General features: G+C 39.1%; 1 protein-coding gene across 1 annotated transcript in view; it reads left to right on the top strand.

The window, feature by feature from the left end:
• Positions 1 to 14912, top strand: part of SHPRH (SNF2 histone linker PHD RING helicase) — a 133933-nt gene that overhangs the window by 14836 nt on the left and 104185 nt on the right. Inside the window, exon 4 of the mRNA XM_045009684.1 lies at positions 13952 to 14170. Within this exon, the coding sequence (XP_044865619.1) occupies positions 13952 to 14170 (219 nt within the window). The remainder of the gene's footprint in view (positions 1 to 13951; positions 14171 to 14912) is intronic.

The raw sequence follows: 14912 nt of genomic DNA, 5'->3' as shown, positions 1-14912 counted from the left end.
AGAAGTGATACCAAATTATAAATGTAAAAATTTAAATATTCAACCTTTAAAAAAGGTTCCTCTGAAAACTGTACAGTAACAGTGAGAGTATTTTAGAACCTGAAAGAAACACCACTGTGGTGGGTAAAATGGCTAAAATGCTGAAAGCCACAACCTCCCATGTCTGACAGAAGATTAATTTGAAACATAGGGTCTACCAAGAAATAGAACATCACAGAACATTTAGCACCCCGGTCTTTCTGAGAATTAAAGGCATTGAGATGTAATTTGTTATACATGTTTATTGAATCACATTTTAAAATGGTATGATGGGTAATATTGAATATTCATTATGCATGAATAGTGTGGAGGAAGGCTTTAACAAAGCTTTTTAAATGATCCATTTATACAGTAAATACAGCTATTTTTCCCTGACTAAAATGTTTGAAAATATGAGTATCTGTGTGATTACATTATTGAAGAGCACAAATAAGAAATGTGTGGACCGTATATATTCGATTGTACTAAATATTGTTTTACATAAAAACTTAATCTGTTTTTCATCATGTACTAGTCTCATGTTAATAAATTTAAAGTGTTGAAACCATCTGGGATTTTAAGTCAAAAGTACCCACGGCTGAGTATCTGACAATAAGGGTATGTCTACATGCAGTAAAAGACCTGCGGCTGACCTGGGTCAGCTGACTCAGGCTTGTGAGGCTTGGGCTGTGGTGCTATAAAATGATAGTATAGACACTGGGACTCGGACCAATGTCTACGCTGCAATTTTATGGCCCCACATCCTGAGCCCCACTAGCCCAAGTCAGCTAACCTGGGCCAGCCTAGATTGTGCTGTGAGTCCTCTATTGCAGTATGGATGTACCCTAAGAGACAGGGATTTATTGAGCTCTTTTATTTGTTGAACTTTAGCAACCAATGGGCTAATTTATCATTAGCACTGACAAGTTGTAGTCTTGCTAATCCACATGCTAACTTTGCCACTTCTTTTACTGGATGTCAAAGTTTCACTTTCAGAAAGAACTCTAGTCTTTCTTCTCTCCAGGTCCTCTTATTTCTTTCCATTCACATGATGCTGAAGCCATCCCTGCTGCCTTAGATATATATTTTTTAAAATATCACTTTCTTACTCATGGAATCAATATAGAATTTGTGCTTACCAGATGAGAGCATCAGTCCATCACAGCTGGTAACCTCTCTCCAGTGGTGGTTGCTCATGCTATAGAAGAAGGCAAAACTACTCTGCCCCTAATATTAATTATGTAGCCTCACTATTTGCACCTGTGCTTTATAAAATACATAGTTGGGCAGCTCCAAGAAGTTTATAATATAAGGCCCTGATTCTGTAATACGTTCTGTATGGGCAGACCCTTACACCCATGAGGAGGCCAGTTGACTTTGTCATTGTAGTATTGGGGCCTAAATTGTTTGTCTAGAATACAAAGTATCCAAAAAAAAAAAAAAGGGCATGAAGGCAGGAAGAAAAATAATACCCCAAACAATTTATGTATTGTGGTGTTGTAAGAGTATGCAAAAGAAATCTTTTGACTCCAGTATTGATCACTGTGGGACAGATCCACAAAGGGACTTTGGTCCTGAAACAACATTCAGTGTTGCAGCACCTAACTTTTAGGTGCCTACAAAATCACTAGAATGACACTGATCCACAAGATTGAGTTAGGCATTTAGGCTCCTATACAGTGAATGAGGGAGATAGGTACCTTAGACTGTGATCCACAAAAGCCAGAATGCTAGGCTGGGGACTGCTTAAGCTAGCCATTGGGAAAACTTGGCAAGAGAGGTGGGACCTAAGCTTCTCCTCATTTTGAGATAGCAATCCTAGACTTAGGTGCCTATCTCTGCTAGTAATCCACTAATGAGGTCCTGAGTCTTGGACTCAGGCAGCGTAAGCACCTGTGTAGTTTCTTGGAAGAATGAATTAGGCACCTGCCTTATATCATGCAAAATAGCCAGAGGAGGAGGTGCCTACCTTACAACTTTTAGCCCAGTGATTAGAACACCCCCGTATCTCTGCCAGAGGATTTGAACAATGGTTTCCCACCTCTCAGGGGAGTGCTCTAATAACACAGCTAAGGGATATTCTGATGTGGAGGAGGACCTCTCCATCACTGTCTCCTGTTAAAGTTGAAACACTGTGGATAAAAAGAGTGATTGGAGCAGGAGGGCTGGACCCTGAGTCTCCTACCTCACGTGTCCTGAACCACAGGATTACAGAGTCATTTTCTCTGTCTGGCCCAAAGACTTTTCCACTGTGGATAAATACTTAAATGGTCATTGGGCCAGAGAAAGGGAAAATGACACTCTAATCCAGTGGTTCTCAGTTCGTGGGCCACATGCGGCCCAATTAGCACACAGCTGCAGCCGAGCTCAGCTGTGTGCTAAAGGCCATGGGTTCCCAGCTGCCCTGCCGTGCGGCAGGCTCCAGGCTCCCAGTGACACCCCACCCCACCGCGGGCTTTGGGCTCCTGTCTGCCCTGCCATACGGCAGGATCTGGGCAGCCGGCTGCTGCCTGGCCCCGCCATAGCTGGGTCTGGGCAGCCCAGCCCTGCACAGGTCGGGTCTGGGTCCCCGCACAGTAGGGTCTGGGTTTGGCTCCATGCCTGTCCGCTCCTGGCCTCACTCTGTGGAGGGGGTCTCTGGGCGGAGGGCGCTGAGCATAGGGGTTTGTGCGGGTTTTAGGTGGGGGCACTGTGATTCTCAGCCTGCGGCCCAGTTAACACTTTGTGGGTCGCATATGCGTCCTAGAATGATAAATAGGTTGAGAACCACTGCTCTAATCCAATGGTTAGGGCACCCACCTGGGAGGCAGAAGACTCTGGGTCTGGTCCTCCTGCTCAAATCACTTTTTCTTTATCCACAGTAGAACAGCTTCAGCAGGAGAGATTGTGGGAGGTGCCCTGCCCCAGTAAAAATATCCCATATCTCATAGGTAAGGGCACTCTCTTGAGAGGTGGGAGACCCTTTACGAGAAGACAGACCCTTCTGTGAGGTGCACCTGCTGTGCTGCAGCATATATCTGTTTCCCCTCTCAGGTAACCCAGAGGACTTCACTTCAGACTCTCTGTTTAAACAATACCCCTCCTGAAGAGCAGTTCATTACCAAATATAGTGCAAATAGTCTTTAACAAAAGTTCCAAAGCATAGTTCATAACATGCTCAGTGTGTATAGTCCTTAAAACTGTACTCTTCTTGGTGGGAACCGCCACAGCCTCTCTGCTGGGAGATCACTGTCTCCCTGGGGTGGTGTCTTCTACCGTGCTTAGGCTCCCTATCCATCCTCTTCCAACCCTCTGCCAGGACAGCTACCCCAACCCTTCTGGCTAGAGTGCAATCCCACTTTTCCCAGTGAGGACCTCCGAAGCCTTTCTGTTGGAAGTGCCCTTGTCAGGGGAGCATTTCTTAGTCCCCCTGACCCTATCACTGTTCCTCTGGGGTCCAGCTCTCCAGGCTTGGAGATGTCAGCGGGTAAGTTCCTCTGCTGCTGCCCCTGCCTTCAGCTGCCTCTGGCCCTTGCTCAAGCTCTCAGCCAGCAGGCATCTTCCTCTACTGCTCTTTCTGCCTTCAGACTCTGATGTGCTGAATTTCATTTTATTGTCTATAGCCCAGTTCTCCAGTTTATCAAGATCCCTTTGAACTTTAGCTCTGTCCTCTAAAGTGTTTGCAGCCCTGCCTAGCTTTGTGTCCTTTGCAAATCTGATTAGTGTGCTCTCTCTACAGGTCATTAATAAAGATGTTATATAACACCGGACCCAGAACAGATACCTGTGGGACCCTGCTTGAGACCTCTTTCCAACCTGACATCATTCCATTAATAGTTACTCTTTGTTTGCGGTTGGTTAACCAATTACGTATCCATTTAATGGTAGTTCCACCAAGCCTGCATTTCTCCAGCTTACTTATGATAATGTCATGTGGGACTGTGTCAAAAGCCTTGTTAAAGTCCAATATATTATGTCCACCGCATTCTTCCTATCCACCAAACCAGACTTCGTTGCCTTTTATTGTAAAGCTATTCAGTGTGCTAATCCCTTGCTCCCTTTTTTCTCTTCCTTCCAAGAAGTTCTTCATTATCATTCCTAACTGAGCCTTAACACCTCATGCTTTTAGGATGCCAGCCTGAGTCACTGTCAGATTGTATCTTGGAAAAAATATGTTGCAAGGTGTGTATGTCTCCAGTATTAGCTGCAATTGATAACTTCCTTTGAGATGTACTGTTACTCAAATTAGCAAAGGTTCTAACAACTCTTAATCTTAATCAGTATCTTGTTTGTTTATATCTTTCAATATGGCTGTTCATGAGACCATTGAGCTTTTCTGGATTCATTCTGAATCTCCAGTTGTTACATTGTTGAATATCTGGTCTATGTTTAGTTATATTGTTCTATAATAGGAATTAGAGATGGGGAAAATTTACTTGGTTGGGCTGCATATAAATCAGAGTCCAGCCCCTACCAGGGCAGGATTGTTTTCTACAGTATAATTTCTAATGTTGTCTAGTCTGATTTTTTTTTAAATGACTCAAGAAATTGACCTTTATCCTCTTATCTTTGGAGGCTGTTTTGTGATGTAAACTTGCTATGAATTCTTCATTAATTGAAGGTAAAGAGGACTGTCATTAAAATTATTGTGAAAACTCACTGAAGGGAAGCCAAGTAGTTTCCCAATAATTTTCTTAAACGCAAACTTTCCTTCCTACAAGGGCAATAAGGTACGAATCCCTCACAGTCCAGAGTTTGATATTTTTTTCTCTTTCTCTGAGTGTCTGTTAACAAACTTAAGATGTGATTTATGTGACATAATGCGATTTGGAAATATTTCCTAATAAGTTTAAAATAAATTCAGTATGATTTTCCAGTTTTTTAATAAAAAGGAAATTATAGCCATGAACTAGAAAAATTAATTATATGACTTGGAAGGGGAACATTATTCTGATATTTCAGAAGTTTCCTGAAGGGAATTCTTCAGGGGGAATATGTTCTTTCTCTTGGTGTCAAACTTGGCATTTGGTCTAATAATTTTTTAATTGGAACACATGGTGATATAACAACTCAGTAGAAAGAAATGAAAAGAAAAATCCATTATAACAGTGCCTGTGACTTTTTTCTAGATTTTTAATAAAGGGCAGAATGATAGGTCACTTGACAATGATGTTAGCTAATGATAAGTGAGGGGAATCACTGAATTTTGCCCTTCCTCGGGGTTAAATCTGCCTCTGTGTGTGTGTGTGTGTGTGTGTTCTGTGTGGGTAGAGAGACTTTGTGAATTAGGGGTCAATGTAGAACTACATTGTGTGTGGTTAGTAATCCACTAATTTAACTGTAAGTGTGAGAGCTGTGCTTTTTAGTTCTGACTTGATTAGCTTAATCCTATTAAGGATTAAATTAGTTTGAGACATAAACGGTAAGAAGAAAATATTCTACAAATACATTAAAAGCAAGAGGAAGATCAAAGACAGTGTAGTCCCATTACTCAATGGGGGCGTGGGGGGAAGGTTGGGAAACAGTCACAGAAAATGTGGAAATGGTGGAAGTGCTAAATGACAACGAAAAGATTAGTGAACCTACCCTATGCAAAACATAGAGAATGCTAGTTTTAATGGGCTAGGGTCAGATATCTGAGCCATTAGTAATATCTTTGAAAAGTCATGGAAGATGAGAGAGATTACAGAGGACTAGAAAATGGCATTATATTTGTCCATCTATAAAAAGGGAAATAAGGAAAACCTGGGAATTTCAGACCAGTCAGGTTAACTTGAGTACCTGTAAAGATAATGGAGCAAATAATTAAGCAATCAATTTGCAAACACCTAGAAGACAAAAAGGTGATGATTTGTTCTTGACAATTCCATGCTATGACTTATGTCAAACCAATCTAATAGCTTTCTTTGTCGAGGTAACAAGGCTTGTGGATAAGGTGAAGTGGTAGATGTGGTATATCTTGACTTTAGTAAGACTTTTGATTACTGTCTCACATGACCTTCTCATAAACAAACTAGGGAAATGCAACCTAGATGGAGTTACTATAAGGTGTTGCATAACTGTTTGGAAAACCGTTCCCAGAGAGTGGTTATCAGAGGTTCACAGTCAAGCTGGAAGGGCATATTAAGTGGGGTCCCACAGGGATCAGTTCTGGGTCCAGTTCTGTTCAATAACTTCATCAATCATTTAGATAATGGCATAGAGAGTACACTTTTAAAGTTTGCAGATGATACTGTACTGGGTTGCATGTGCTTTGGCGGATAGGATTAAAATTCAAAATGATCTGAACAAACTGGAGAAATGGTCTGAAGTAAATAGGATGAAATTCAATAAGGACAAATGCAAAGTACTCCACTTAGGAAGGAATAATCAGTTTCACACATACAAAATGGGAAATAACTGCTTAGGAAGGAGTACTACGGAAAGGGATCTGCAGGTCATAGTGGATCACAAGAGAAATAGGAGTGAACCGTGTAACACTGTTGCGCAAAAAAAAAAAAGCAATCATCATTCTTGGGATGTATTAGCAGGAGTGTTGTAAGCAAGACAAAAGAAGTAATTCTTCTGCTCTACTCTGCGCTGATTAGGCCTCAATTGGAGTATTATGTCTAGTTCTGGGCACCACATTTCAAGAAAGATGTGAACAAACTGGAGAAAGTCCAGAGAAGGGCAACAAAAATGATTAAAGGTCTAGAAGACATGACCCATGAGGGAAGATTGAAAAAATTGGGTTTGTTTTAGTCTAGAGAAGAGAAGACCGAGAGGGGACATAACCATTTTCAAGTATATGAAAGGTTGGGAGGAGGGAGAAAAATTGTTCTTGTTTACCCCTGAGGATATTACAAGAAGCAGTGGGCTTAAACTGCAGCAAGGGAGGTTTAGGTTGGACATTAGGAAAAACCTTCCTGTCAAGGTAGTTAAGCACTGGAATAAATTATCTAGGGAGGTTGTGGAATCTCCATCATTAGAGCTTTTTAAGAGCAGGTTAGACAAACACCTGACAGGGATGGTCTAGATAATACTTAGTCCTGCCATGAGTGCAGGGGACTGGACTAGGGGACTTCTTGAGGTCCCTTCCAGTCCTATGATTCTGTTTTTCAATGAATGTCCTTTCTAAAGAACAGCTAAGGCTTTTAAAAGTATATTATTCTCAGGCTGGGGACAGAAGGAGATGAGAGTGGTACTTTATTTTTGTTTTAAATATTTCAGTATTTCTCTTTTCAGAAAGTTGAAGCTTGTGTATGGTAAACTGTTTGTGAAGGGGAGGCAGGATAGGTTAGTAAAGCAAAGGACTGGGAATGGGGAGACCTATTCATGGCTTCGGCACAGAGTTCTTGTATGTTATGGGGTAAGTCACTTTTCTAATACTTAGCTACTTCATGTGATGGTTGTGAAGTTAAACTAATATTTGTAAAATGCATTGAGAGTCTGGAATGGAGGGAGCTTTGTAAAAGCAAAGTGTTTTATTTACAAGTATTATCTTCACATTAATGTGATGCTTCTCTTCATGGCATCATATTCTTCATGGGTGCTGAATTAAGTATGATGGAGAGTGTTGACTGTAAAGTTTATAATGCAGTGAGGGAAGGTGAAGATAGAAGGTTATTTATTTCTTCGGGAGATCATTTACTTGAAGGGGAAAATGCTGAGAGATATTGAACACCTATAACTTATCTCCCATTAATTTTAATGGAAGTTGTACGCACTTGGAAGATACTTGGCACCTTTTAGTATTTGGCCCCAAGATTAAATGAAATTGACCTTATTCTTATTATTTTCATTGCTTCTCATAGCAATTTCTATAGCAACATTACAACTGTGTGTTAATTTCACTCCACAGATGCTTGGCAAAGCTATGAGCATCAGCAGAGGCATTGGAAGTCTCTGTCTGCAGACTTGGGAGAAAAGCATTTAATAAGTTAATTTTTTTAATATAAATGTAAATCTGTCAAAACTGATTAGATTAAATCCCTCTACTCAACCCAGAAAGTTTCCTACTAGCCCAAGATAAATGGGCAGTGTGGACTTTTTAAACCCTGGAGATAGAATGGAAACAGTCAAAAGATTTTTGATATATGGAGAAAGATTTTTGGATGTTCTCTAAGATAACCATTATTCTAGGGGAGGTATGGGCTATATCTTCACTGGACAAAAACATACATATGTAAGATAATTACTTGTCTGCTATTTTTTTTCTTTTTGGATTAGTGATAGGAAGAAGAGTAACTCTGAATCTACCCCCCCCCCCAAATAAAAAAAATCCAGCATATATTAAATGAGTAATTGCATGGATGGGAAAGGTGGAAGAGGAGGTAATTGCAAAATTTAAAATTTTGTAATAAATAGGATAAGAAGACTTATAGTCTCCCAAAACATAGCTGGCATTAGAGGCACAATAAAGACAAAACAGAGCAGAATGGAGTTGTAGATTTGAGGGCCGGAAGGGATCATTGTGATCCTCTAGTCTAACCTCCCATGTAACAAAGACCATAGAACTTCCCTAAAATAATTCCTAGACCATTTCTTTTAGAAGAACATCCAAACCTGATTTAAAATGGTCAGTGATGGAGAATCTACTATGACTCTTGGTAAGTCATTCCAGTGGTTACCAATTTATGCCTTATTTCCAATTTGAATTTGTCTAGTTTCAGCTTGCAGCCATTGGATCATGTTATATTTTTCTCTGCTAGAGTGAAGAGCCCATTATTAAATATTTGTTCCCCATATAGGAACTTACTGACTATAATCAAGTCACCCCCTAACCTTCTCTTTAGATAAATAATTTGAGATCCTTGAGTCTAACACTATAATATACCGCTACCTCGATATAACGCCACCCGATATAACACAAATTTGGATATAATGCGATAAAGCAGCACTCGTGGGGGTGGGGCTGTGCACTCCGGTGGATCAAAGCAAGTTCAATATAACACGGTTTCACCTATAACATGGTAAAAAATTTTGGCCCCCAAGGACAGCATTATATCAAGGTAGAGGTGTACATGTTTCTGATCCATTAATCATTCTTGTGGCTCTTCTCTGAACCCTCTCCAGTTTATCAACATCTTTCTTGAATTGTGTGCACCAAAACTGGACACACTATTCCAGCATCAGTTGCATCAGTGCCAAATAGAGGGGTAAAATAACCCCTCTTCTTCTTCTGCTCAAGATTCCTGCTTATGCATCCCAGGAACACATTAGCTCTTTTGCCCACAGTGTCACATTGGGAGCTCATGTACAGCTGATTATCCACCATAATCCCCAAATCTTCCTCAGAGTCACTGCTTCCCAGGAGAGAGTCCCCCATTATTTTAGTATGGCCTGCCTACCTTTGTTTCTAGATGTATACATTTACATTTAGTCATGTTAAAATACATACTGTTTGCCTGTGCACAGCTTTGACCAAGCAATCCAAATTTCTCTGTATTAGTGACCTGGCCTCTTTGATATTATCACTTCCCCAATTTTTTTGTAATCTACTAACTTTGTCAGTGATTGTTTTATTCCACATCATTAATTAGAATTTTAAATAGCATAGGGCCAAGAACGGATCCCTGCATGATACCACTAGAAACGCAGCCATTTGATGATGATTCCTCATTTACAATTACATTCTGAGACCGATCAGTTAGCCAGCTTTCAATCCATTGAATGTGTGCCATGTTAATTTTATATCATTCCTAGTTTCTTAATTGAAATATCTGGCAGCACCAACTCAAATGCCTTAAGAAGTCTACGTATATTACATCAACTCTATTGCCTTTATCAATCAACCTTCAATCTCGTTTAAAAAAAGGTAGTTTGATCAGATCCATTTTCCATAAACCCATGTTGATCAGAATTAAATTGTTACTTCCTTTCGTTTCTTTATTAATTGAATCCTGTTTCAGCTGCTCCATTATTTTGCCCTGGATCAATGTCAGGCTGACAAGCCTATAATTACCTGGCTCATCCCATTTATACTTTTAAAATACCAGCACAAAATTAACTTTCTTCCAGTCTTCTGGAACTTCCCCAGTGTTCCAAGATTTATCAACATTAATGGTCTTCAGCCAACTCTTTTAAAACTCTTGGGATCAAGTTACTAGACCTGCTGATTTAAAAATGTCTAACTTCAGTAGCTGTTTTTTAACATCTTCCTGAGATACTTGGAATGGAAATAATGTTATCATATGATATGACTATATCATCTGTTTTTCCCCAAATACAGAACAGAAATAATTATTGAACATTTCTGCCATTTTACAGTATTGATAATTCTACCATTTTTGACTATCAGTGGACCAATACCGTTGTTAGGATTCTTTTTATTCCTAATATACTTTAAAAACTCCTTATTGTCTTTAACTCTGCTGACCATAGATTTCTCCTTGTGTGCCTTTGCTTCCCTTAACAATTTTCTACATTTCCTAGCTTCTGATTTATATTCATTACTATAAACTTCACCTTTCTTCCATTTATTATATATGCTTTTTTATAGCTGCCATCACTTCCCCTCTAAACCAGATCATTTTCTTAACCAATACAGCCTTCTTCCTCAATTACGAGATTGTGATTTTTGGGGCATTTGGTAAAGTGTTCTTTAAACAAATCCCAATTATCTTACACATTTTTCTGATTCAGTTCTTTCTCTCAGCTATTATGACCCATAATTGTTTTCAGCTTTGTGTAATTGGACCTCTTAAAGCACCAAGTGTGTATATATCAATGGTTTGGACTTTATTCTGTTTGCACATTATAAATGTTATCAAGTCATGATCATTTGTATCCAAGTTACCATTAACTTTTAGTTCTGTGATCAGTTCCTCTTTATCTGTCAAGACAAGGTCTTATATCATTCCCCCATGTTGGAGCAATATTTTTCTTTTTTGAGTTAGGAAATTACCATATGTATTATTTAGAAATTCAAAGGATGTTTTAGTACTGGCAGTATGAGGCTTCCCAGCACCTGTCACTCAAATTGAAGTGTTTTTTTCCGACATAGTTAGTTATGTATTGAGCCAGTCATCCTTTTCCCTAGTGTGACTTGGGGGCTTGTAGCAGACACCGACTAATATCCCATCTTGTGCTTTATCTGTTAGTACTGAAAATTTTCTTCTGAGTTATCAGTGACTCAGAAACAAGCAATATCATTTTTGACAGAGTGTCACTCCTCTTCCCCTTTACTCACTCAGTCCTTCCTAATTAGGTTATAACCCTTGATTTTAACATTCCAATCATGGGAATCATCCCATCAGGTTTCAGTAATACCAATTAGATCCAATTTTTGCTCTTAAATGAGCAATTCTAATTCCTCTTGTTTATTACGTGGGCTCCTAGCATTGGTATATAGGCAACTAAAGAATTTCTTCTCTTCATGACATTTGGTTCCTTGGTTAATAATATGCCTCATGAATGATGAGGGATGATATATATGCAGAAAGAACTAGTAATGGTACTCTTGCTGATTTTTACAGAAGCGTCGTAGAGAACCAGATGATGGCAAAATGCTTTTGTTTATTATATGCCTTCTGGACAAATAGGACAGGCATATCAGGAAGCATATTTTCCCCCAGAAAGGAGACCTGTAAATCCCCACATTTATCATGGTGTATTTTGATTATTTAGCTTGTTTATATGGCTCAGAAACAGCTGAAATACTGACACCATTAATTAGGCCTAGTTCTTGGTAATACACTGGAAATAACAAGTTAATTAGGGGTTAGGGAGTATCTCCAATCTAGTGATGCAAATTATCTTTACATTTGAGGATTTCCAAAGGACATGCTCACAGAAGTGTTGGGTTCTAGTGTGTCATCATGGGAGTATATTTCATAACTTTAAAAAATGGAGATTTGAAGCAAATTTTGTATGCTCACTGAAATTCATATTGCAGGCATATGTGAGATTCATGAACTTGTATACTCTGTTAATTGTCAGATCTTCAAGAGTGCTTGATTGCTAGCATTTTTGTTTTAGGAAAAGTGAGTTTCACTTAGCAAGGCAAAAAATTTAGAAATTAGTACAAGCAAATTTAAAAGACAATAATTATCTCGAAAAACATGGTTATTAGAAGGTTTATATCTCTTAAACAAGTTTATTTTTATTCTGTACCATTCTAGCCCTAATTCTGAAGCAAGAATCTCTGAATTTTGTGGTGCATCTGTATCATTTTTTTTTACAGGCTGACATTTCAATGGCAGCATGAAATATCTAGAAAAATATTTATTAAAAACAATTGAAACAAAAGCATTCCCCCCCAGTTATGAATTAGAAACTAAGGACTAATCCTTAGTTGCTGGTGATCATCTAGTTCAGTTGAAATAATAAAGCCATGCTGATTCCCACCAACTGAACATGTGATCCTAAATGTTGCATACGTTTCCTTGGGGTTCACTTCAGAGTAATTTTTGATACTTTTCCAGTTTTGTGCTTCAGAAAACAGGGTGTTTGGCTATGCAGTTTTTCCGTTTATTTAGGTAGTTTTAGGTTTGCCATTAGAACAATGTATTTAATCACATGAAGGAAAGAGTAGTAACCCTTTTGTGTGTGAGGGAAGCGTTCCTCTCACTTTCTCACTATCATATTTGAGCCAGACAGAGCATTTCTCTTTTCTCTCTTCCCTTCCCTTGCTCATGAAGTTGAGGCAGAGGATCCATCTCATTTTCCCCCCTCCCTCATGGGGCACCAGGGTGTTGGTGTCATTAAGCATAACTCTAGGTAACTCAGGAGGGTGGAAAACCATAGTGTTAATGAAGCCTTTCTGTACTAGGCCTGAATGGACCAAAGTTATTTTGTACTTGTCCAGAGTGCCTCCATATTAAACTTTAGTTGAACTCCCAGGTTAGAATTGAGAATGGAATGTGTAACTTAACTGCTCCTTATCAGTGCAACACTGAAAGCCTGTTTGTATCTGGCTTAAGAGGAGGAGGGGAGGGAGAGCAAAGTAATAAATCCAGAAGTAAACCAAGGTAACAGCCTTGAAAAGTTACAAGATGAATTGTTTGCTGTCAAGGATGATCTAATTGTTAACTATACAATGTATGTATTATATAGGAGGGGGAGGAGAATAGTGGGGGGTAATGAGGATGCCTAGTTGAAGTCATGTATAAGAAGAGACACACAGCTTATGTCTGTGTGCTTGATTTGAGACGTGTGTGTCTCCGAGCATCCTGTTATTTGAGACCTCAAATAAACTTTTAAACTGCTTCTCCACCTTGGTGTGTCTATTGGAGCGAGGTACACCGGGCAACGAACCACTGTTTGCTGCCTCAGGCCTTTTGGACCGGCAACAAGGGGAAGAATATTTTCTAATCTTTTCCCACACCCTTTTTTTCTTCTCCAGCCTCCATGACACATTCTTTCCTGCCTCAGGCTGGGAGAATGCAGTAGAAATTCTTTTTACATGCCCCTCCCTTGAGGGGGGCCAAGAAATGGTGAGTTCGTCATGTTTTGCTTCTCCTTTCTCAGTAAGAAGGGGAGCAAAATGGTAGTATTTTCTTCCCAGTGTTGTCTTTTGGACTTTATCTGGGGCTGTGACTTCCATTTTAATGAAGCTCCAAAGAGCATATAGCATGCTTAAAAAGACCTTGTTTTGCTGTATGTCCTATTGGGGCTTCACTAGAGAAGAAACACTGGAGTATCCATACTTCAAATGGCTACTATTTGGTCCCGGCACCTGCTAAGTTACCACCTCTTCCTTCTCCTAAGCATTTGGTAGGTTTGCAGTCTGGAAAAAATGCCAGTGTTAAGATTCAGGAGTTTAATTCCCATCTTTGTCTGCTACTGCCACCCCTATCAGGAACAATCAACTAAAATATACTTGGCTCATACTCTTTATGGAAGCAGTGCTTAACTGTGTTTATATATTAACTAAATATATAGCAATAAAGCTAAGCTTATTTAATTGAGGTGTTGCTAGTGGCTGATAAAGATGGGGTAAGATGATAATGAATATGCTTCTTCGTATATGCAGATGTGTTGGAGGAGGATGAGGAAGAATCTGACAGAGAGCTGGAACGACAGAATATTGAAGAGCTATATGACTTTGTGAGGCATACACATCAGCAGGAAATCCAGTTTTTGAGGGAGGACGTACAGCACTCTGCATTGATTCCAGTACTGAGGCCATACCAAAGTGAGGCTGTGAACTGGATGTTGCAACGGGAGAATTTCAGAAACAACCCTACCAATGGCAAGTACATGGCCCTGGATAACAAATGCACATCTTGATTATAACACTACTGAAAATAAATGAACAATATAGTATCAAAAAGGATTGAATATGAACTAGCACAATTTTATTAGAATAGTCTCGATAATTAAGTAATTGGAAGCTTTGCTTTTATTATTTTATTGTAGTTGTGTTTGAGGCAACTAGTTAAGAGTTATTTTTATGTTTTCTTTAATTGTGAGCCATTTTCATGTTGGTCTAGAACTTAATATAGACATTGTCAACCTGGATATGTTGGGTTTTACTATTGTTTCAAAATATAACATTTCACAAAATAAAGTTGCCTAATAATTGAAGTATTTAAGTTTTGAAAAGTAGCTACTCTCCATGACCAATAGCCACATTTCAGAATATTTTGGGCTATACACTGAATTTCCCTGCTATTGTTCATTACTTTTATAATCCTAATATGTCTTTTGGAGCAGTTTTGGCATTGATTCTGCATTGCTGTGAACATGTTATAATCAACTGTCCTGTCAGTTGATTCATCCTAGAATATTAAGGGAATTGGCGAGTGAAATTGCAAGCCCGTTAGCGATGATTTTTAATAAATCTCTAAACTCGGGGGTTGTACCGTTTGACTGGAGATTAGCTAATATAGTTCCTATATTCAAGAAGGGGAAAAAAAGTGACCCAGGTAACTACAGGCCTGTTACTTTAACATCTGTAGTATGCAAAGTCATGGAAAAAATTTTAAAGGAGA

This window comes from Mauremys mutica, chromosome 3, assembly GCF_020497125.1.
Source record: "Mauremys mutica isolate MM-2020 ecotype Southern chromosome 3, ASM2049712v1, whole genome shotgun sequence".
Lineage (NCBI taxonomy): Eukaryota > Metazoa > Chordata > Testudines > Geoemydidae > Mauremys > Mauremys mutica.
This window is presented reverse-complemented; position numbering and strand designations above follow the sequence as displayed.